The 24,401-nt window shown below is 38.1% G+C and overlaps 1 protein-coding gene across 2 annotated transcripts in view; it reads left to right on the top strand.

Moving 5' to 3' along the window:
• glsa (glutaminase a) overlaps positions 1–20,747 on the top strand; it is a 34,393-nt gene extending 13,646 nt beyond the window's left edge. Inside the window, exons 2-18 of one of the 2 annotated variants that reach the window (XM_084713476.1) lie at positions 440–530; positions 839–957; positions 6,785–6,914; positions 7,040–7,119; positions 8,675–8,838; positions 10,072–10,130; positions 16,028–16,060; positions 16,937–16,995; positions 17,253–17,319; positions 17,515–17,565; positions 17,961–18,137; positions 18,535–18,666; positions 18,754–18,846; positions 20,008–20,069; positions 20,242–20,318; positions 20,396–20,459; positions 20,595–20,747. In XM_084713476.1, the coding sequence (XP_084569602.1) occupies positions 440–530; positions 839–957; positions 6,785–6,914; positions 7,040–7,119; positions 8,675–8,838; positions 10,072–10,130; positions 16,028–16,060; positions 16,937–16,995; positions 17,253–17,319; positions 17,515–17,565; positions 17,961–18,137; positions 18,535–18,666; positions 18,754–18,846; positions 20,008–20,069; positions 20,242–20,318; positions 20,396–20,459; positions 20,595–20,742 (1,606 nt within the window). In that variant the 3' untranslated portion in view covers positions 20,743–20,747. Of the gene's footprint in view, positions 1–433; positions 531–838; positions 958–6,784; positions 6,915–7,039; positions 7,120–8,674; positions 8,839–10,071; positions 10,131–16,027; positions 16,061–16,936; positions 16,996–17,252; positions 17,320–17,514; positions 17,566–17,960; positions 18,138–18,534; positions 18,667–18,753; positions 18,847–20,007; positions 20,070–20,241; positions 20,319–20,395; positions 20,460–20,594 lie in introns of both variants that reach the window. The other variant, XM_084713475.1, reaches the window with a different exon arrangement.
• Positions 20,748–24,401: the final 3,654 nt, after the last annotated feature.

Raw genomic sequence — 24,401 nt, 5'->3', positions numbered from 1 at the left:
GAAAACATAAAAAAATCCAAAATCCACAATAATGAATTCCTCAAAGGGAGTTTGATTCAGGGGGTCGAAGGGTTTGTTGTTGTTTGGTTAGCTCACATGTTAATCGTCTTTTTAAACACACTCCTGGCTGGTGTTCTAGCAAAGTAGACAACAAACAGTTTACATTGCAGTGACCTTAAGGCAGGATATTAACCTATGGAAAAATACCTGTCCAGTACAAGTCTTTTCCACGGGTTATAATGCTGCTAAGGTCAGTGTAAGGTAATGTTTTCCAATGCAGTATTCCAGTTATTACTCACAGCTTCTCCTTGCAGTCCAAAAGCTTTTTTCTCCTCCCTCTGCTGCACCATGTTTCCACCACAGTGGGCCTCACTGTTGAGTTATTTTTCTCACTTTTTCTGCCTGTGTGTTTTTTTCTCTTGCTTTTCTGCAGGAGAAGGAAGGCCGGCATCCTGCCCAGCCTGGAGGATCTGCTCTTCTACACCATCGCAGAGGGCCAGGAAAAAATCCCTGCACACAAATTCACCACAGTGAGTCCTCAGAGCAGGAGACATAACTGAGGATTTATGTTTGAAATGAGTACTTTCTGCATGATTTACAAATATAAAACTAAAAATGGGTTTGTAATGTAGGATTTATAGCAAGCAGACAAATGTGAGTGTGATAATTCAGCAGCAGGGAGGTAGTGAAACAGCTTTAGTCCTTGTAGGTGTCTCCCTGGTTGAATTATGAGCAGGATAACTCCTCTTGTTAGGCTCTTCAGGAGCCTCAGTTCACGGCTCGTAGCTTTATTGATTTCTTGTCCTAATGATGATGTTCTCTTCTCCTCTCTCGACAGGCTCTTAAAGCCACAGGGCTTCGCACGGGAGACCCTCGGCTGAAAGAATGTATGGAGATGCTGAAGGTGACTTTGAAGACAACCTCTGACGGAGCGTTGGACCGACACCTCTTCAAAAAGTAGGTTTTAATGAACATTTATTTTCATAACCAAGTTTTTGCCAATATTCTTGCTAAGCACATAAAGTTTTTACATTTTTTTACAGTATATTGCAAAATTTGTCTTACTGGAAAAAGGTAAAGCTGACAGAGGTAGTTAATGTCTTTCAATATAATGAAAGATCCAAATGTGCATCTGAATTTTGATGTTCCAAAATCTGCTATGCTAGGGTTGGGTATCATTTGTTGTTTTTTTCCAGTAACGGTGCTAAAATGATTACAGTTAACAGTTCAGTTTTGAGCTGATATTCTTGTGTTTTGGATTGCATACAAGACAATTTTACAGTTGCTGAGGAGCTGATTTAGCAAAGATAATGAAATAAAGACCCTTGGAAACTGCTTCACATATCAAATTTACTTCATTGTGACCACAAAACTAAGTTATAGTAATTATATGTTAGTGGAAGCCGGAGGTCTTTTTAAATAATGTCCTGCTTGCTGTTCTACTTTAATCATCAGCATCAATCTTTCATCAGAGTCTATCAGAAGAATTATTAATGCTGGTCACAGTCCTCTGCACTTTCCTGCAGCAGAAAAGGGTCACTGCACGTTCTTAATTATTCATCACTTCTCTGTTTGCACGTCATTGGAATCTTGTTGAGGTTTTCATCCAGCTGGATTCATTCAAGAGCACAACTACTGCAGAAAACACGGGACACTTGAATAACTGACATAGTAGATATGAAACCATAATACAGTCATCTTCAGACCATGACACAGAAAAATATCAATCAAAGTTCATTCCATAAGCTATGTTAGTTTGTAAAGGACACATGAATTTGCATAATAAGTGAAAGGGCTTAAAGTCAGTGCATTATCTTAACATTTAGTGAGACATTATTTAAAGACAGATTAGTGGTGATAGAACCATTAATAGATAGAACTGATAAAAGAGTCTGAGGCCTCTCTGCTTCATTATACAGCGACTGACACAGCTCACAGAATGACCTTTTACTAACCTACATCAAAGGTCAGATCAATAACATTGTGAGCGTGTGATAAAATAATTAGTTGCCATGAAACCAAAGGCTTGTGACAAAGAAACATTTTGACTGTAACATGAAACATTAGCCAAAAATCAAGAAGAAATCTGTGTTAGTGAGAAATCTACTTGTTTGAGAAATAAATTCTAAAACCAGTTTATCACTTACCAGCTTTTGTAACAGACCTCTACATATTGAGCACTAGAGTCTGATAATATTGTCGGACTCAAAATGGACAGTTAAGGAAAAAAAAGGACCAAAATCTTTAACCTGGTGTCCACATTACCCACTTTGCAACTTGACTGTCAACAGTTTGATCAGAGATTCCAAGAGATGCAAAACTACAACAAAGAGTTGAAAATTGAGCACATAGAGATGACAAACAACCATCAAGCTGTAAACCAAACACAAAGAGCCAAAAAAACAATGAAGAGATGCGAAACTATAATTAAGAGACAAAAAACAACCACTGAGACTAAAGACAACCACAAAAAGATGACAAACATGGTGCTAGTAGTGGCTAATGTAGCCAGCAGCTGAGACCTCTTGTCAGTCCAGGGTTGGACTTTGTTTTTATCAGTTTTTGGGGGCATAAAGACTAATGCATGTGCAGCAAGGCCCAAATCAAATAAATACTTTTAAGTACACTGAAATAATAAATTTAACTTAAGGGTTAGGGATGATTTTATTTTTACATACTATACACTATTTCAGAAGGCTTATCAAAAATATGACTTATTATCAAAGTCATTATTTTTCTCATTATAATGACTGGCAGGATCTTTTTTTCCAACATATTGGTGGTAAAGGGCTTCATTAGGGAGATACAGTACATAAACAGCAGCACCATGAAAAGACCAATGTTTCACAGTGTATGTAACACAGATCCAGCTGTTTGGCCCTGTTAACAGAGACTCCAGTCTGCAGTGTAAACCACAGAATTGAGGAGTAAATTTGGCTTCATGATCAAAGAAAGTTTACATCAACGTTTCTGTCCATATTTGTATGCTCCTTTGCGAGTCTACATCTCATTGAAATACCCTTATTTTCCAGCTGTTCACACCAGTCTTGCAGACAAGACTTGTAATTTAATGTAATGGCACTGGGGTGTGCTGGGATGAAAGGTTTGTGTGGTGAGTGAAAAAAAATAGCTGTGTATTGGTTTTGTAAAAGGAAGCAGACTGACATTAGCTACATAGCTAACTTAAGCGATCTGCTCACACAAATGTGATTTTCTGTCGGTGTTATGATTCTGTCTGACCTATAGACAGACATGGCTAGAACACTTCGGTGACCAGTCCTGCTCCATCTAACAAATCTCAATTCAGAAAAATTTGGGATGTTGAGTAAAATGTAATTAAAAACAGAATGCAGTGATTTGCTTTCATTAAATGTCTTTGCACTGTTTAATTAAATACAAGTCAGAAATGTTCAGAGCAGCTGCACAAAAACATTGAACGCATCTGAAAAAAATGATGCTGGGTACCTCTCTTTCTTTCTAGGCAACCAGCTCTGTAGAGGAACTGAAAAAAGACACCAGCGCTCAGGAAAAAAAACATTACATTAACACAAGCCCAAAGACAAGTATTGCCAGTATGAGTCATGTTTATATAGAAATCAAGGAACATTTTTAGTCCCAGAAGCTGCTGTGAAACCACAACTGGAAACTAAACAAGGCTGGGTGTGGAATAAAATAACATTAACCTCCCCATCCCGGTATAGTAGCACCGCTGCTATTTGACCCCCTCCGAGAGGAAACAACACTGACAGAACTGGGTGACAGCTTGTGAAGCTGCGGCATGGCTAGTCGGGGCATATGACAGCTCACCGGGGAGCAGAATCCTCACTGAACAGACCCCTGCACTGCCTCTCCTGGCTGGGATCCATCACATCCGCTCCCCAGGCTTATTTTTAGAGCTCAGGCTCACAGAGGGAGGCACGTGAGCGAGTGGTGGAGTGTAGCGTGTGTTTTCTGTGCAGGGATCCCATGCTACAGGGATTAGACAGGGTTTGATGCAGTGAGATAGCTGAGCCACAAATCTCTCTGCAACCAGAGAGGCACAGCTTCCACCTCACCAACTTATTACTGTTGTATGGAGTCGTGTGTTTACTAACTGTGGTCCTTAATCGCTCAAATAAATAGGATCAGGACAAAATCTGGACAACATTTGGGAGAAAGATTGGTGGAGTAAGGCTCATAGTTTAAAACAGACTTGGTAGGGCTGTACTGAATAGTTTGAAACTTAGTTCATAACATTGGAATGGAACTTCTAAATCGACTTTTAAACAGTCTGCTGTTAAAACTCAATATTTCTGCACAGCAGCAAACAAAGATCAGGCTAATTTATGATCTGTCAGACTGAAAGTATCATAACAGAGACTGAAAAGAAACTTATAGAAAGAAACAAAAAACTATGCAGAGAGTTCTCCACCACATCGTGCTGTCATTTATGATCACATCCGCTCCTCTGTCCTCTGCGTGATTAACCGAGGGCAGGGCTCAGCTTCTACACGCACACAGTGGACAGCAGGGCAGAGACACACAAGTAGAAAAGAAACATTCCCACCTGCTTTGTCTGTGGTGGGCTTGTTAAGCTAACAGCAATGTTTTGTCGATATCAGAGGTGGCAAAAACATTTGGGGCTTTTCCATTGGCAGTTTTGGCCATGTCAAGTCAAGCTGTGTCATGTTAATTTAGGGCTAGGACAATATACTTATCTCCTCCAATTCAATACTATCACAATACTTGCAGATACTTGGGTGCAGATTCAATATGTATTGTGATTCAGTATTATGATTTGTTGCAATTTTTGTTTGCCTTTTTAAAAGCAGAGCATGGGAAAAAAATCTACTAGAGAGTGTGAATACACTTCTAGAGAGTGCATATCACAATATGTCATATTTATAGAAACAATGCACATCACAGTTGCCAGCAGTCCCTCCTAGGACGCTGATTGGCTGCACCACTTTTGGTACGGACACAAACGTATAACTTGTAGCCTGGCAGGATGGATTCTCACACGATCTCGCCTTTTCTCTGTGGTCAAATCTCTCTCTTTGTCTGTTTTGTCATGTTGCATCACTGTCATCTTTTTACTGTACATCTGTTGTTTGTGATACACACAAGGAATCAGCTTTTCTATGTGTTATTTTCTCATTCATTTAGTTTGAAATCAGTCTCAATATTGTGAAGCCAGCACACAGTGATGCAAAAAAAAAATTATTCCCCTATAATGCATTAAAACTAAAGTAACAAGCCTGTTTTGAAAATATGAGGAATAGAAAATACTGATATTTGTGTTCAAATGTAGACAGTACAAGTGAAAAGTTGTCAGACAAAGAAATAAACAGGAACACAAGATTTGTACATAGTTACTTCCCACCTGTGGTGAAGATATTGTTGTCATAGAGACCAAAACCCATGTACAGCATTTTTTCTTTCTTTTCTGTCAGAGAAAAATTCTGTATGGACACAAGCCCTTTAATCATTTGAGGACATCATAAAAGATGATGACAGAGCCTCTTTTGAAGACCTAAATTAAAGCTTTGAATGTAAAAAAAAACCCCACATGTATCAGACATGGGGTCTCTGACAAATGTTTGTGAATCAGAGGCTGCAGTGTGGTTAAACAGGTGCAGAAAAATCCTTCCAACAAGCTCATCAAGCTGCGTCTGCAGACAGCTTGTTCAGAAAAGTCACAAAGGACATTTTAACCTGGAAATAAAGGACGGACATGCTCCCAAAACACAACACTGTTAATTACATGATATATGAATCCAGTAGCAGATGCCTCTCAGTTGCAGCTGCTGTGGGAAGAATCACACCAGTTCAGCCAGCAAGATCTCTGACACTGAAGAGTGTGAAGCCAGAGGGATGATTTGTTTTATGCAAAGGCTTAACTCAAAGCTCTGTCAGGCATTTAACCATCAAGCAAATGAGCTTCAGAGTCAACTGTTTTATTTAGATAATTAAAACCTGGCTAAGACCCCCACTTCTTCCCTCTCCATGGTAACCAGGAGGCCAGAACACAGAACGAGTAAACGCTTCCCAGTGTTCATCAGAAAACAGCTCCAGTTAACAGTAGTCTGACATTTTGCAGGTTTGCAGCAGCTGTATATTTTATTTCAGGTCTAAGCTTAAAGGCTGATTTTAAACATGCTCTATTGGTTAAAACCCTAAATATATATTGTCTTGAAACTTTTTCCTGGTTGTTACTTCCTATCTTAACCAAGAAAGACCGCTCCCTGTGCATGTTTGTGTATTTTCGTAATTAGCCGTTAGCTCTGTTAACCATACTGTGTTGTTCAGACGGTCACTGTCAGTCACTCAAAACTGCCAGAATCAGGCTCAGCAAGTCAAAATATAGATGAGTTGTTGATCAATTTTTCACCTTTGCCACAGAACCACAGAATGGATAAATGGCCCTTTTCTTACTAAAACACCAGAAGATGAAATGCTCACTGCCTCCTGTGGCTCACAAATACAATACAGGACCGCCATGAATCAGAGAGGGACACGCCATGACTGATAAAACCCAACTAGGAAGCGAACTTGGGTGTCTGTCATTGTTAGAAGAAGTCTCTGTTTCTGCCTGTCCAGACTAAAAGGCTACCCTGGATATTCAAACGAAAACATTGTCAGCAGCTTTTTCGGTCTTTGTTTGATAGGAAATGCCTGAGCGGTGTGGACGCTAGGCAAAAATGTAGCAAAAGTTATGATGAAAATGTATTCATGTGGATGTAGCCTGAGTCGTGGTTAAAGGCCAAACTGGAGTCCTGAACTATCGTCTCTTCTCCTGTCTCAGATGTGTCCAGAGCAACATTGTTTTGCTCACCCAGGCCTTCAGGAAGAAGTTTGTCATCCCAGACTTCCAGTCCTTCTGCGCCCACATCGATGACCTCTACGAAAACGCCAAAAACATGTCCGGAGGGCAGGTGAGTGAGGGCTGCTGCAAAAAGACGATGGAGCGCTGTTCTATAATAAGGCCTGCCTTACCAAAAGTTATAAACCTGACTGTAAATGAATGTTTTTATCATTTCTGTGTTATGTCATGCTGCAGGTGGCCGACTACATTCCTCAGCTGGCCCGCTTCAGCCCAGACCTGTGGGCCGTCGCCCTGTGCACCGTCGATGGACAGAGGTACATCTGAAATGTCAATGCACGCTAGATAGCAGTTGTTGATGAGTAAATAGTTTCACATACAAACATACAAAGGTCATGAAACATGAAATCAAAGCATCTCGTTCATTCCTTTGCTCTGTTCATGTTTAGTTGATACCTTTGCTGCCAGAGATCTGGTGTATTTTGCGTTTATCAGCAGCCGTCAGTTAGGGAACAGCTGGCTTTTTAGCTACAGATTATGCACAGTGTCGAAATCTGTACTGAAAATACAGAAAGCTGCAGAAAATGAAGAGTAGAGGTGAAACACAAGCAACACATTACAAGATGTAAAGCCAGAGACTGTGGAAGTGTGTCAGTGTATTTCAGTACATGTTTGAAATAGACCAAACTGTGTTACTAATTATAAAAATAAAGTGTTTAGTTGCATAATCATGGCAGATTGACTTTGGAGAAATATCTAAGGAGTTACTGACACCCAACTCAACTGCTGAATTATAATATTTCTGGTAAAGAATTCTGAAATAAAAGCTGTAACTAGGAGTTGTAGTGATGTAAATACTTTGTCAGATTCAGAGCAAATTGCATTTGGTGTTTACAGTGGCCAATAATGCTGTGCATTACTTCTCCCGCCATGTAGCTTAAGTGGTCCATGGATGTAACGCTATGACAGAGAGCGGTTATATGAGCTGACTCTGACAAACTAACCTCCATTGGTGACCAACAGAGGTTAGTTTGACGGTAATAAACTACAGTACCGAGGTGGTTTTCTTGTTGGATTTGGCTCCCAGCACCCTGGGGCTGAGTCACTACGAAGAGAATTAACAACAGCTGCTTTTGCTTACTTTTGCAACGAGTAAAGCTACGTTTTCATCAGGAAACAGTGTAGTGATTTCGGTGCTGTGTTCCCTGTCAGTCTCTGAGGCTGTGTGACTGGTTATGTTCTCTGAGAAGCGGCTGAGCCCTGTTCTGTTGCCCTGTAATGGAAGCTAACTGTTAAAGTTAGCTACTTTTGCAACAAGTAAGCTAAAGGCATCTGTCAATCAAGAAACTCTGATTGGAGGACATCAGAGGGGAAAAATATTTTCTCCATAAAATACAGTTTCACATAAATGAGTGAATAAGGGTATAAAGTTGTGCTTTTGTACAGTGAGACAAGCTCCCTAGAAACACTTCATTATGCTCCAATGAGCAGATGTTTTTTCCCTTCGTTTTCTGCTGAATCATGAGTGAGAAAACATTTAATTTGATGCAAATTTAGTGCAAAAAGAGTCATCATCCGTTTAAAATTGTTTTCCAGAAAAAGACATACTCTGAAAAATTATTTAAAATACCTGAGAATATCTACAAAACAACTTTTTTTTAGCATTGTTGGGACAGATACTGGTGTGTGTAGGTGACACATAGCATATTACATACATATCATAAAAACACTTAAAGATCAATTTTGACTTCATGGGAACTTTAACTTACCTGATAGTGGCAAAGCTTTTTGAAAGGTTTGGAGTCCACTTCTTCACCGAAAATGTAAATCTGCAGTGGCACACATGTAAACAAACATCTGTCTGTTCCTCAGGCACACTGTCGGAGACACCAAGGTCCCTTTCTGTCTGCAGTCTTGTGTTAAGCCGCTGAAATATGCCATCGCTGTTCATGACCACGGCACTGAGTACGTGCACCGCTTCATCGGCAAAGAGCCCAGCGGTCTGCGATTCAACAAGCTCTTCCTGAATGAGGACGGTGAGGAAACAGTTGGTCCAAACCCAATCACGCATACACACACACACACACACACACACACACACACACGCTCTCAGCGGCCTGTATTTGCATCAGTCTGCTGTGGTTGAACCATCTCTCCACACACACTCACTGTAAGAGGATCCATCTCGTGGCCTCGTTGCTATGGAGCTATCATAAATTGTTGATGAGAGGTTGCAGCACCACAGCAGAATAAAACTGAGTGGCTAGTGTCTAACAGAGACTCACAACATCTAAATACAACAAGCTGCCGGCACATGGACAATGAGTCTCTGTCTTATAAAGAAACTGTCTCGTAGTGTTTGGAATTTCATGCATAGTTTAAACAAAGACATCCCACATGTCTGCAGCCTTAAATTTCATTTCAGTCTCTGAAAATCACTGAAAATATACAGTTATGTGCTGAAAAATATATAGTATAGTATATTTTAGAGCTGCAGCAATTAGAAAATAATTTCAGTGTCCAAGTTCTCTGATTACAGCTTCTCAAACTGAATATATTTGTTTTGTGGATAAAGCGAGAAATTTGATGACGTCATCTTAGATGGTGATCAATATTGTAGTTATTCCCTGTAGTTATTCATAGAAGATAAGTCCTCTGTTAACCCTTTACTCAGGAAATTAGTGAGCATTAAATAAATCACAATTAAAGTTACTCTGAATAGCTGGTAAAATAAAGTGAACGGTTCAACCAGTGCAGCAGCAGTCAGCAGACGTTACATCAGGTTGTGTAAAAACAGTGTTTTTAAATGGAAACTGGTCTGAGAAAGTTTCCAGCTTTCCTCTCATTGTTGTTATCTAACAGCAAAACCAGCGGAAATATTCCAGCTGTTTATTTTTAGATTTCTTTTTTTTTTAACATTGTTCTGGCCTCTTGCATAAGGAGATTAAAACACAGAGGGGAAGTGGTGTATCACTGCACATGGTGTGCGTTCGGTTTATGTGAATGTTGTGTGGTTACTTACCTCATTATGTTTATGTTCACTCAGCCATGTTTTGACCTCTGGCATAAAAATGTTCCTGAATGTCCTTTTCTCTCTTTCAGAAGAGAAAAGAAGCCAGAATATATTCCCATTTCAGAAGCTGAAATCAGAGAAAAAGTGACTCAAAATGGTTAAAAATGTCTAAAAAATACTTAATTTAATAGTTGACAAGTAATCGATTTATCAGCTAATCGTTGCATATATTGTGTCTTTTCACTTTCTCCTACAGATAAACCACACAACCCCATGGTTAATGCTGGTGCTATCGTCTGTACCTCCCTCATTAAGGTAAGCTGCATTTACATACCCCACTGTTAATTATTAAGTACACTTATTTTGGAAACTCATACAAAAGAATAATTTGGGCTAAGGCCTACATGACTGTTTTTTTTTACATGACTTTGTTTCAGATGGCCTGAAATCCTGAAATTTGTTGTTTTTACATCTTTAAAATGTAGATTTCAAATTGTGAGGGGTTTTATTTATGTCAGGGCAATGTAACTTCACTTCAGATGAATTCTGACTTTCTAACTGCAGCTATAAAGTCAGACAAAGTTGTGTCCAAAGAGAAACTGTATGAAATAGAATTATAATCATCTGGAGAACGTGTTTCCGCCAGATTACTGTATATGGAGAGATTAAGGTTATAGATAATCACGCTGAAAGGGGATTTGGTTGAAAGCAGCATCACTCAGACACACACACACACAGTTTAAAGAGTGGGCGGATGTGGAGACCAGTCAGGTCAGCTCAGCCACATTATTACCGGCTTTAATCGGAGAAACTGCTCCACCACCTGAGTGTTTTACTAAATATCCTCCTCTGGCCTTCAGTTCACACACACAGGGAGCTGTTGGAGACACACGGGCACCACCTGCTGATTTAAGACTTCAATTAAAACATTAAAACTCTCAGTGACTCTGATCCGCCTCTCCTCGAGCGGCCGGTGAGGATCATGAAGGTTTCCCAGTAGAATGATGAGCAGTTTAATTACACCGACACTTTTATCCAGTCAGAGATGATCCACAGGAAGTGTTATGACTCTCCCTCGTGCTGTTAATCTGAAACCTTCACTGGATGTTGTGTCAAGGTTATTTTAGAAGAACATCAGATACTACTCTGTAGTCATGTTTACATTCTGTAAAGCGTTGTTTAGTATTGATCAGAATGCAAAAGATGATCCACTGTCCCTTCACACTGTGAGCAATCTGCAAAGACAAGTTTTTTTGGCAGCACAATTCAATACCATAATGATAGCTGAGTGCAGATTTGATGTGTACTGCGATTCTTAAGTATTCCATTTTCAATATTATGGTTATTTCTGTTTGCTTTTTCAAAACTAGACCATGATAAAAAGTTGGATTGTACACTTCTAGATTGTAGAGTATAACATGATTCATATTTCCAGCCACAATGCACATCACTGTCAATCTTTAAGTTGTATTTCAGCAGCATTGTTATTATTCTGCATATAAAAGTTGTAAATAAAATACTTTTTGAAGTAAACTGCTACATTTAGCTGTTCCTGTTCAGCAAGCTGCTGCCATAAGAAAATACTAAATGTTAGACCAAAATTATTAGAGCCTCTAGCTGTATTTTTTAAACCCAGTGGGAGTTTAGCTTGAGTTTTAGCTCTTTGGTTGTTAACAAGATGAAGTCAGCAGCTGTTGGTTTATTTCCACGGAGTTCAGGAATTATATGTCTGAAAGTCTGAGCAGTATATTTTTGTTGTTTAGTCCTTCTTGTCAATATAATTTAGCACTGTTTAATTCAGGGGACCTTGTGAAGAGAAAACCCAAGTAAACTTCCACCTCTCTAAAACCAGGCTCTGAGTTTACTCACTAATTTTCAGCTTAACTGTGTCAGTCAATGAGGGGAAACTCCTTATTTACTGTTACACCCCTGATTTAGGTATATTTTCACATATGTTATAATGGTCAGTTTCATTGTTCATCTGTAGTCAGGTGGAAGTCATTTGAAAATCAGTGAAGTCTAATGATAGTTGTGGTGCAGCTGTACAAGGAGCCAAAGTGTATCTATCACATAAAGATAAAAAAAAATCAGTCACATGTGACATCTCCTGTAGATTTAACTTTGGGGTTCCAGCAAAGATTAGACAAAAAAAGGTCAGGTCAGAGTTTTGCTAGCCTTCACATGAGGCACACAACACAGTGTGTGACGCAGGAAGTAAAGCTTTGCTCCTGGGCGAAATACCAAGTTTATAGGGAGTCCTGTGATTTTTTTCAGGAATGTCAGCACAGGCACCAAGTTCATAACACTGCAAATACAAAGGCTTCCAACAGTGGGTTATGTCATCATCTGAATTTATGATAAAGTCAATTACAGTAAACGGGAAAATGTCCCCATTTGTGGCAAAATAATGAACTATGAAAGTTGGCCAACAAACAAAGACTTCTGTGGTCTGTTTATGTTGCTCAGAGTGTGAAGAAGACATATTTACTCTTTGTTTACCAGTCTGATGTTGGCTGATGTACATATGGACTATAACAATATAAAGGAGGATGTTGTAGGACATATATAAGGAGAGAAACACATACTGTGTCTGCATACACGTACACCAAATCCTTCAAATATGCTTCCAAACAAACCTTGTTTTCAACAACTGACACACTGTTAGGATAGAAATAATGGAGTCACAATAAAACTGTTTCTCTGCCCACCAGTCTAAGGCCACTGTCACTGCAGTGCTTGGTCTTGTTGGGAACTATAATGTCTCTGTAATATTGTAAAGAGTATGGTTTAGACCTGCTCTATATTTTGTTAGTTTGTTAGTACGTCCAAAAAAAAGAAAATCTCAGAATAGCTGTTGTGTTTTTTTAATTTTACATAACACCAGCTGTGCATATGTACGGATGAGAAGAGGATCATCCACTGTCTTTTGTTGTGTTCACATCATATGGGAATGATAGCCAGGAAAAAAATACATATGAATGCTCAAAAAAATAATTTTTCTTCATTTGGGATTTGTAGTTTTATCAGCAACAAGAAAGTAGAGCAGAAAATCTCTGTTTCCTCTTGGTCACTCTGTCCATCATTCCCGTACGATATGACAATAGTTTATCTGTCAACCGATCTCACTCTCCCTTTGAATCCCAACCAATCACTGTTGAGATTTCTGTAGCTCCAGGTTGAATCTGTCGTATCCATTGATCCGGATAATAAAACCAGGTTCTATCAGGGACTGTGTGCATGCGTCCCCCCCCTCCTCTCTCCTCTGTCTCAGTCTAGATCTACACTTCAAATACGCTCATTTGCAATGTACCTTTTCAAGGCTCGTTGTGTGGTTTTATGTGTTGTTGCATATTTTACAGCATTAGGATCTTTGGGAAATTATGACCACTGCAACAGGTCTATGACGTTGGTAATTTTTCCTTTTTAATTATTTTTTCCCCTCTTTTGTCTGGATTTGTGACAAGCTTTTAGCCTTCACATGGCTGTTTATGAATGTTTAAATGTTGCTTTTGTACTTTTCACATGCATTCTCCAAAAACTGTTTATACGTCTGGATTATAAACAGTGCAGCTATGGCTCAACTCAAACACTGGTTTTATTTCATACTCCATTCTTCTGTAGAGAAGGACCTCTTTGTTTTTGATTTATATGTTTTTAATTTTTAGATTCAAACTGATTTTGTTTGTCTTTATCAGTCATCCATTTAAGTTATGAGGAACCCTTTTAATTCAAGTCAACTTAGGCCAGAAAGTTAGTTTTTGTCTCTCAGCCACATTAGTTGATAAAATTCATAATGTGCATTCACACTGCAAGCTACATGTTAAACAACTTTGTATACTGTACAATGGACATAATTCAGTCTGATCTTAGATTGACTGTTGTTATGACAAAGTCCTTTTAATTAAATGTCAGAATGAATTATTTCAGACATTTGGCCTTTTGTTTTATACATTTCAAGACCTTTGACTGATAAAATCTGTACAAGGAGAACATTGTTTGTTGCATCAAATGTCAGTTTCAGAATTGTATCTGCAACTTGATGAACATGTCAGAATCAAAAAATATAGATTTTAGTCAGGTCACCAAGTCTTAATGGTGGGGGACAACATCTGTCCACTTGTGTTAAACTACAGCTGCAACAACTAATCAATTATTAAATAACTGCAAACTATTTTGATGATCAGTTAATCAGTTTGAGTAATTTTTGGAGAAAAATTTACTTGATTTTAACTTCTTAAATGTGAATATTTTTTGGTTTCTTTACTTTGTTATAACATTAAACTAAATATATTTGTGTTGTGGTCAACATGTGGACATATGAGGACATCTTCTTGCGCTTTCACAGTTTTCTTACATTTTATAGATCAAACAACCATTCATCAAGTAATCAAAAAAAATAATTGACTGATTAATTGACTATGAAAATATTTGTTACTTGTAGCCCTGTTTTGGTCCAGACTGAAATATCTTAAACAATTGCTTACTGACTTTTCCCCAAGGATAAACCAACATGGTTAGACAGAGAGTCTTCATCAGGGTATGAGTTTTAATGACAGCACGGTGTGTTCCAGTACCTGTACTGCCTTACTATTTAGTATGTCAGAAAAATACTTACTATGCTTGATCACATAGTATGTCAAATGCCAAAAATACTCACATGTCCCATTGCATCTGCTCACAGTTTGCAGTAACCCAACATACTTTTCTGGCTATTACTACCCACAATCCTTTGCGCAGCAGTAAATATGTTATATCAGCTGAGCCGTAGAGACAGCACAGACAGATGACAGCTCATTAACAGATGACAGAAGCCACAATGATATATAACTGTATTAAAGCTGTGCTACAAAGTGTACTTTTTCTTTTTGCTTCAAATTTTGCACTACTTTTATTTAGTACCAGCATGTTAGTATGCTGGTGTTTATTTATTTTTTTTACTTTTGGCGCCGCTGTTTATAATGTTATGTTGTACAGATGTTTGAACATCAATCAAATGAGAAATTTGAATGAATTAAATTCTCAAAAGTCCCACAGTTTTTATATTAGACTGTCTCTGCCTTGTAAAATCACTCTTCTTTTAAACTCTACACCCCAGTTTTGTAAAGCAGGTCTCTGAGCCCAAGCTGAGATGACCCTGATGACATCACAGTTACATCATCTGTGTTATTTTCTGTCATGGAGACCTACAGTAAACATACAACTGAGACACATTCAGCCCTGTCAAAATGTAGCAGAACGTTTCTTTTAACAGAATCAGTGCTGCGTTGAACATGCCTTTTTAGTACGGCTGTGTTTACATACACATGGCTGCTGATTGGGTAACACCTCTGACACACCCACCAAATGAGAGAACATGTATCTCACACTGCTTTGAGGAAACATGTTGTTCAGTCCAGAAACTGTTGCAAAAATGGTGCACACTGTTTTCATATGAAAAGTGCCCCTGTTTTCACGGGTTTATTCAAGGGTTTCTGATCTACATGGAGTAAAAAAAACTTTTTCCATGTTTATCATAAACCCTTGAATATAACACCAGTCATAGACATAGTACTTTTAATTTAGAATATTTTGCAGCAACAAGCTGAAGTGGTCAACACGGTGTATATGTAGATGACTTGAACTTGGTCGAGTGCCCCTTTTAAGACATTTTGTGAAGCGTTGATCATGTGGCTTGCAGTGTGAATCCACCCTAAAGTGAAGTAAACTAACTCACCTGGCACACATGCTCCACGTAAACACACCTGTAGACTGACCATAAACTGATCTTCCTCGATCAGACACATCTAACTTCTCTCTGTAGTTAGTTTACTTTGATGGAACAAGTTCAGTTGAAAATAATCAATTTTTTTCTTTGATACTTTCCATGATAGTGTTTTCTGTTCTTTTCCAAAACCAGAACCTCTGAGTGGATTAACTGTTTTATTTCACCTCTTCCATCTCCAGCTAGTCTCCCACCTCTAATCTTAATCTCATTGATTGGTTTTGATTGGTCACATAACTGATAATGAGCTCAACTTTTGATTTGAAAACCGTAGTGATATAAAGTTGCACTGTTTTCCTGTCGTAGTTTAATATCATAGAGATATGGATCATACGTGGTAGTGCTAATGTCATGACATGGGTAACTTTTAGTGTCAGTGGCAGTTTAATGTACAATTTAAAGATTGATAAGATACAAATTTAATACTGTGACTGTTCTGTTTGTGTTTCAGCAAGGGGCCAGCAACGCTGAGAAATTCGATTATGTGAGTATTACTGTGTGTTACCTTGTCGTTTTTAATGTTGTGCTTAAAAACTTGGATTCATTTTCGAGCTTACAAATGAGGAGCATCAGTCCAAAACCCAAAGATGTTCAGTTAACTATCATAGAGTATAAAATAGCAACAAAAAAAGTTTTTTTTTTTAGCCATATTTGCTTAAAAATTAAGTAATATATTTTAACAGTTGCTTTAAAAAGTTGATGGGTTGATTAATTTTCAAGTACTTGGCTCTAAATTTAATTAAAATTGTAAGCTTTTGCCCTGAACCTGTCAGTGACAGGCACTCTTAGTAGATGTATTTTGTGCAGCTGCCTGGAGGGATTATATTGTTGTTTAAGTCTGCTGGAGCAGTGGAAAACTTTATGTCCCCATAACACACTGCAGACATGGAAAAAAAGGGAAAATAGGTTCCAGGTTGAAAAATACACTTCAGTTTTAGATTTTGTGGCCTGCTACTTTATTGTTCAGCTGGTTTTATTAAAAATGAAATAAAGAGCAAAGCATTTAGCAGCCAGAGACAGATATTTCCCTCCAGAGGTGGTGGAGACCAAAAACAGAGCTAAAAGAGAAAGAAATTTTGACTTTTGTCCATCAGGAGACAAAAGAAAAAGACTCTAAATGAATGATAATGACAGTGTTGCTCCATTATGGCTGCTGATGATGCTGATAAGGTTGCCCTCACAGCTTGTTTACACTGCCCCCAAGTGGCCAAAATAATCAGTTATTGCAGATTTATATTCATTTAAACAGTCAGTACTTTGCTTAAATTTTGTGCTCATACATTGAATAGATGGTGTTGATCTGTTTACATTTTGTTTATTAGTGGATCTTTTACTCTGATTCTGCTGCTGTGTTCTGCAGGTCATGAACTTCATGAACAAACTGGCAGGAAACGAGTATGTTGGCTTCAGCAACGCAACGTGAGTACAGCAGCACATCCCTGCAGAAACATACCTACAGATAAAAACACAGTGATGTTTTACTGTGTTATTATATACAAAAAATATTTCAACTTTTAAGTCCTTGAGGTGAGAAGAACAGTTCTGTATCACTGAGTTGAATTTAAGGTCACGCAGAAACTTTGCAGATAAAATCATTCAGTCGGTACAGTTTTATATAACATGAGCTGAGTCATGGTGTTTGAAGAACAAACCTCCTCCCTCTCTGTGTGTCCCAGTTTCCAGTCAGAGCGAGAGTCTGGAGACAGAAACTTTGCCATCGGCTACTACCTGAAGGAGAAGAAGGTAAGGTCAAAGGTCATCTACAGCTGACACTTTCATTCATTCTTCTTCAGTAACTGTTTCATTCAACTCTTCTTTATCTGCTGTGTGCAATTTATTCTCTGATTTTATCCTTTAAAGTGATGAAGGTTTATTCTTCATTTCAGAGAAGCAGCAGATGTGTTAGTTGATGGGTTGACAGTGTTATTGTTCTTTCAGTGTTTTCCAGAGGGGACAGACATGACCTCCATCCTCGACTTCTACTTCCAGGTAAACAGAGCACAGAAAAAGGAGGAAAACTCACAAACACCTATGACTGGGAGTGCTTTGATAGAAGCTATTACACCTCACATCAGTGCCTTTAATTTGCTGCATTTAATTGAATTCTTAGGAGGAAATCTTGAGAAGGTCATGGAAACAGTTATGCTAATTAAGATTTTATTGAAAGTCATTTCCTTCATTCATTTGACCTTTATTTTAACTCGTAAATACACAGAGTTAGAGACCTCATTTACAAGATCCTATAATCCTATAAATAGTAAAAATAATAAAAAGACAAATTTAATTTGATTAACACACATTAGACAAATTTTATCATCAAAGGTTGCTTCAAATCTAAACTTTTTCTTTTGTATGAATATTTTTATCACGTTCTTCCTCATCAGTTGTGCTCCATCGAGGTGACCTGTGAGAGCGCCAGCGTCATGGCAGCGACTCTTGCCAACGGTGGCTTCTGTCCAATCACAGGAGAGCGCGTGCTGAGCCCCGAGGCAGTGCGAAACACTCTGAGTCTGATGCATTCCTGCGGCATGTACGACTTCTCCGGACAGTTCGCTTTCCACGTCAGTATCTCAGTCATCAAACACTCGCACTGCTCCTCGTGGACAGTAGGGCTGTAAATTTCATCATGATATAATATTATATTGACTCTTGACCAGTTGACCAGTTACAGAAGAAGCTTCCACTCCTTTCTTTCCTGCTTTTTGCCATAAAAGAAAACAAGAACATTTAACAAACGTATAATATTCAGTAGACTTTTCTTCTACTCATACTGTGTACTCATTTTTCTTACTGCTGGTTTATGTCCCCATCTATTAAGATGATAGTGTAGTTTGATGTTTTTACACTCCTGTTGATAATAATAATAATAGTAGGAATAAAAATATTAAGAATAATGATAATAAACATTGAGGACTTCTTCAGTTGTTTTGTCAACATGTCGTCCTCCTGCTGTTTCAGGTCGGGTTGCCGGCTAAATCTGGTGTCGCTGGTGGGATTCTGCTGGTTGTTCCAAACGTGATGGGCATCATGTGTTGGTCTCCTCCACTCGACAAGCTGGGAAACAGCGTCAGAGGCATCCAGTTCTGCACGGTAACCCTTACTGTACTTTGACACAAGAAAAGTGCTGCTCATTTGTTTTCTGTTTTGTTCTTGACACGGTTCTTTCTCTTCTTTCAGGACCTGGTTTCTCTCTGTAACTTCCACAACTATGACAACCTGAGACACTTTGCCAAGAAACTGGATCCTCGCAGGGAGGGAGGAGACCAGAGGGTGAGTCCCAATAACATCATGCTCCTTCATCAGCTTCTATCCATCCTCTTCCTCCTGTTAAAGTCTGAAATCAGCAGCACAGATCATTAAACATAAATCATATCTAAACGTGTTTCCTTCTTGTTCTTGTTGAGGTTTATTTTTAGACTAAAACGTCACTTTATCAGACAGCGAAACATTTTTCAGACAGTCTGCGTCACATCCTCTCACAGTGAGCTCAGTGTCCTGGCTGCCGTTTGACCTTGTGAGGAACATTTCAATGCACAGCGCCATCTGGTGGAAAATAATTCTATCACCAGAGTTTAATGTTCACTCAGAAATTTCCCCATTCCTAACATTTTGTGTTTTATTGTTTTATCCTTAAATATCACATCTAAAACTTAATATTTGTCTCATTGGTATTTTATAATTCACTTAATCATTTTATAAATATCTGGCTGCAAAATTAGTAGAGAAATTAATTTTTTTTTTTTTAAATTGTGGAGTTCTTGCAGGGCTCAAAGGTACAACATAAAATTTATATCACTGTAAATCTATCTATATATTGTTTTTCTTAAAATTTAGATTCATCATCATGATTTTAATATTTATTTAAATGAAAATGAAATTGTGATAGAAAAATGATCATTTCCACTAATCCTAAATCATATTGCAGTTTGTTGTCTGAATCATTAAACATGAATCATGTTCATGTAAAGGCAGACCAAAACTGTCTGTTTAGCTTAGTTTGCTACATAAAAATCTGGAAAAGCTCAGACGCTATCAGTTCTTTTAACATTCTTTAATCATTAATTATCACACTTCAGCCTGTGTCCCTGCTCTCTGTGTTGGGCCCGACTTCTCCAAATGCACAGACACACAAAAACACACATGGAGCAAAGTTGGCAGGGAGCCTATGGTAGAGACAGTGAAGGAGAAAGAAAGCAATATTTTAATCTGCTGTGTCTGCAGTCTCTCATCCACTGCTGTGTTACACAAGCACAGCAGTATTTGTCCAGATGATTAACTGATACAGGCTGATGACAAGGAAAGCAAAGCCGGGGATCTACCAGTCAGCATGGGATAGTCAAAATTTGTACTGTAGGGTAATTTCTCCTAACTCCTGAATCTGTCAGCTGTCTTCTTCTTGGCTCAGCTTTTGTGTTTGTTGTTGTGTTACAGGTGAAGTCGGTGATCAATCTGCTGTTTGCTGCATACACTGGAGACGTCTCAGCCCTGCGCAGGTAAAATAACTCCTTAAATGTTCAGATTTGAAATCCTTAAAACATTAGCTTGCAAGTTCTTCTTTTGCTGACTGAACTACAAAAACTAATTTGGTAAAGCATGTTTTGCTAATTTTTGTTTCTGCACTAATATGAAGTTTTTCGAGTTGATATTTATCTGTTATTCTTTAAGGTTTGCATTGTCCTCCATGGACATGGAGCAGAGGGACTATGACTCCAGGACGGCTCTGCATGTGGCAGCAGCTGAGGGTAAATACACTCAGGAGGTTAATGTGTTGATGAGTCATTCTGATCAGAGGAGCTGATGGGTCTGTGTTTGTTTTCAGGACATGCTGAGGTGGTTCGCTTCCTGCTCGAGGCCTGTAAAGTCAACCCAGTTCCCAGAGACAGGTAACATTGAAACAACAGATTATTCTGCTATTCAGCTTTACTGGCTTCAAACAATGTGTGGTGGTCCAGTTCATCGAGCCTAGTTAACTCCACCTCCGACATGTCCACCTGTTCTGACTGTTTCCTCTGCTGCAGGTGGGGGAACACACCGATGGACGAAGCAGTCCACTTCGGCCACCATGACGTGGTGACCATCCTCCGCGACTACCACACCCAGTACAGCCCTCATGAAACCACCGACGACAAGCAGAACGCAGAGAAGAACCTGGACGGGATGCTGTGATGGAAAGAGGAAGCTGGACGGTTGTTTGATCAACAAATTGCTTAAATCAGCCTGGATAGGATGCTCTGACGAGGGAAAGAAGTCAGGAAAGAAAAAGTCATGAATCAGAAAGGCAATTCTATTAATCACCTCTAGAAAACTGTTCAAGTGTACAGTGGAAGATAAAAATCCCTTTAGAGACAACGTAGATAACAGTCCCCTTAAACACAGAGCAGCCACCGTCCCTCCAGTGTAAAAGCTCCTCATTGTGTTATTAGATGTTGTTGGTTTTTGTATTATATTCATGTCTGTACTCTGAGTGGGGAAAATATTCTTATTTCAGTTCTCCTTCTGTATTTTCTCATCAGCTTTGTAGCTTTGTAGGAAGCCGCCAGTTGGATGCTGGGTAAATTCAGCTGTGGCTGGCAAGTCGACGGACTCCATTATTTACTTTGACTTTTTATTCTGAAAAGCAGGAAACAGGAAGTTCTCATTTTTATGGAGTCCAGGAGGAGTTACAGACAGTTAAAAACCTTCCTCACTTCATCATCACAACATGGTGGAATGTATCTTCCCCCAAACACTTTGGTGTGTTTCTAAGTGTGTGTGTGTGTGTGTGTGTGTGTGTGCGTGTGTGTTATTTATTTATCTATTTAAGATAAACTGTACATTCATGTAGTGTGTGTGGATATTCCTGAGATGAGGATAAATTAGTGTAAATACGTACAGGTGTATAGTTGTAGTTGTGTAGTCGATCAGCTCTCACTGAAACAAAGAAAGTTCTGGACTCAGCTTTGATCATGAGGAGTGTGATTTCACTAAAACTCTGCAAACTGACACTTTTTCAGTTTTAAATATGACATTTACAAGAATATTTTTGGAAGCAGAGAACAGCCGTGCATGAAATCATATTTTTAACGCTGTTATCTAAAGATCAGAAGTAAATTATGCTCTTTTTATTCTCCAAATAACAAGTTAATTAACTTTACTATCATGTAAAAACAAGCTTTGTTATCTTGAGATAATGAGATAAATAATAACCCATTATCACAAGAAAATGACTTGACTCTTTAACTTGAGATAAAAAGATAAATTAACCTGTTATTACAAGAAAACAAGCTTTGTTGTCTTGAGACAATAAAATAATGAACTTGCGATCTGGAGAAAATGGCATTAAAAATTAGAATAAGTATAAGCACAGTCCTTCTTGGCTTCTGTAGAATTTTGTTTTGTTTATTTAAACTGTTTAATATTCAGCTTTAAAAGGTGAATATGAGTTAAAAGTCTCTTGTTTTCTTTTGTTTTGATATTGAAGTTTTGTTTATACCCCCAAAAAACTGGAGTTTTATTTTTTGCCATTACTCTGTATTATTTGATACTTATTTTATTCTTTTTTTGTAACATAAGGAAATAATGGAAACGAGTCAGCCAAAGCTCAGGTGGTTTGTTGTCTCCTGACTGTTGAAAGAGTTCAAAGTTTCTGAATATCAGATGTGACACTGCCAGCACTGACACTAACTTCAGTTACTGTAAAGACCCAACAATAGAAGACTTTGTTTTATTCTTTAAGTTTTAGATCAAGGTGCAAGAGGTCATTATGGAAGAGTGTTTACACCAGTGTGATTGGAAAAAAAGATCCTATAAAATACAATCCAAATAATGACTCAGTATTTAATCTGAAAACAATGAGTTAGTATCTCAATATGAGAAACATGGAAAATAAATATGGAGTTTTTTTTCCCATCACCTGGATGTAAACAGGCTTCTGTACATCAGAGCTCACCAGTCTGAAACTTTGTCAGAAGAATCTCAGTGTGCACTCAACAATAGAAAATCAAATGAACCCACTGTCCCACTGATAGATCAGCTGTTTCAAACTCATTCTGTGCAGACAAACGTTCAAACACACTGAATTTGATTAGAAATTATACTGCTGATCAAAGGTTTGCAAAGATACTAAATATGTGAGACCACATCTGCAGAAAAATAGAATATTTCCATTTGATTGAATGCAGGACACAAAAATTTGACTTTAAGTATGATTAAGTATTTTTCTTTGTTGGGTGCACCGTGTCCTTTCATTTCATGCTGTTACACTTTATTTTTTAAGACTATCAGTCTAAACATTTTGTCTTTTTTTTCTGAAAATCCAGATTTTAGTGCAGAAAATGTGTTGACTGTAACGTATCATGTGAATTCTGATGGTTTGTATGTAAACACTTGTTCCAGCAGAGGACTCAGGAAGGTCCGGTCTGTCTCCACAACGGACCTGAAACACTAAAAACTAAAACTGAAGGAGCTTTATATTGCAGACAGGATTGTTTTTCTTTTTTTTTTTAAAAAAAACAAAACTGTAATGTGCAGAAGAATCTGTCATACTTGAAAAGTTGTGCAGATGTGTAGTTTTTCCAGAGGTTTTTGTGTGTTTGTAGCGTGTTGGAAGTTTGGATGTTGTTTCTGTACAGACAAACTGACTCATGCAATCAACATGTTGATATCAACAATCCAAATGTAGTGCAGTGAGAAACACTTTTATTCTACAGGTTGGGATCAGTTCATTCACTTTGACTGAAATTATTTCAAAGTCTTTATTTAGAAGAGATTAAAAAGAAGCACAAAACTGCACCTAAAAACTGCAATATCTGAAGAGAGAATTAGCAATAGAAATGCAATGATTGTAAGATGAAATCAGCAATATGGATTTGACTTTGCTTTCACATGAAGTGATTCTGACCTGCAGCTCCGCTCACTCAGCTGTTCTACATATGAAGTGGTTTCTGTTTGCAGCTGCGACTGAAGTTTTCTGAATGTAACGTGTTTGGTGTCGTTCTGTTTCTTCTTCATGTATGGTTATGCTGCTTCAGCTCATGGCCGTCGATTACTGGGTGTCGCAAGCACTTCAGATATTTATTCACAGATCAAACATTTAATAAAAGTTATAAAAATCTATTGGATGTCTATATTTTTTTTTGGGGGGGGGTAGCTTTGTTTGTAGGGTTTTCTGATTCTTTGGTTTCAGAATTTAGATCAATGTTTGGATTTTGAGGACCCAGGTTTAATCTTTGGTTTGATTTTGAGACCTGTTTCCAAAGGAAAGAGTGAAAAGCTCTAAGAAAGAGTCTTCATGTATCTGAGTCATTGACTTTGGAAGGCAGATCACTGTTTTCAGGTTCTGAGGAAGCAGGTTCAGTCCTTGTGTTAGTTTTGAGCTGAAGTTGATGCAGAGAGACGCTCAAGAGGATTACCTGCTAAGATTTAACTTCAACACAGTGTTGGATTGAATCCGTCTTTAAAGACACCAGCAAAGCAACGCCCCCTACAGGCTGCTCTGGTTCACTGTGTATGTCGTGGATATTAAAAAAGATTCAAGACTGATTTGTAATTTTTATTTTATTTTGAGTGTAAATTGAATATAAAAGTTAGTATTATGATTTTGCTTTGATTTTGTTTGCACCTGAATCATCAGTTATTTTTCCACTGTGCTGCCTTCAAAATCCTCAAAAATAAATAGGAAAAAAATCTTTAATTAAATTTGATTATGTTTGATGATGGTTTTTAGATTTATACGATGAATTAATTGATTAGTTGAATTTTGAACATAGATGTGATGATTTTATGGTTATAGTTTTTATTTTATATATGGCCAACAAGAAACAGACGCAAAAATTTAACAATAATCC

This window comes from Lutjanus erythropterus, chromosome 24 (assembly GCF_056507025.1).
Source record: "Lutjanus erythropterus isolate fLutEry1 chromosome 24, fLutEry1.hap2, whole genome shotgun sequence".
Lineage (NCBI taxonomy): Eukaryota > Metazoa > Chordata > Actinopteri > Lutjaniformes > Lutjanidae > Lutjanus > Lutjanus erythropterus.
The sequence above is the reverse complement of the archived record's forward strand: the minus strand, read 5'-3'. Positions and strand labels throughout refer to the sequence as shown.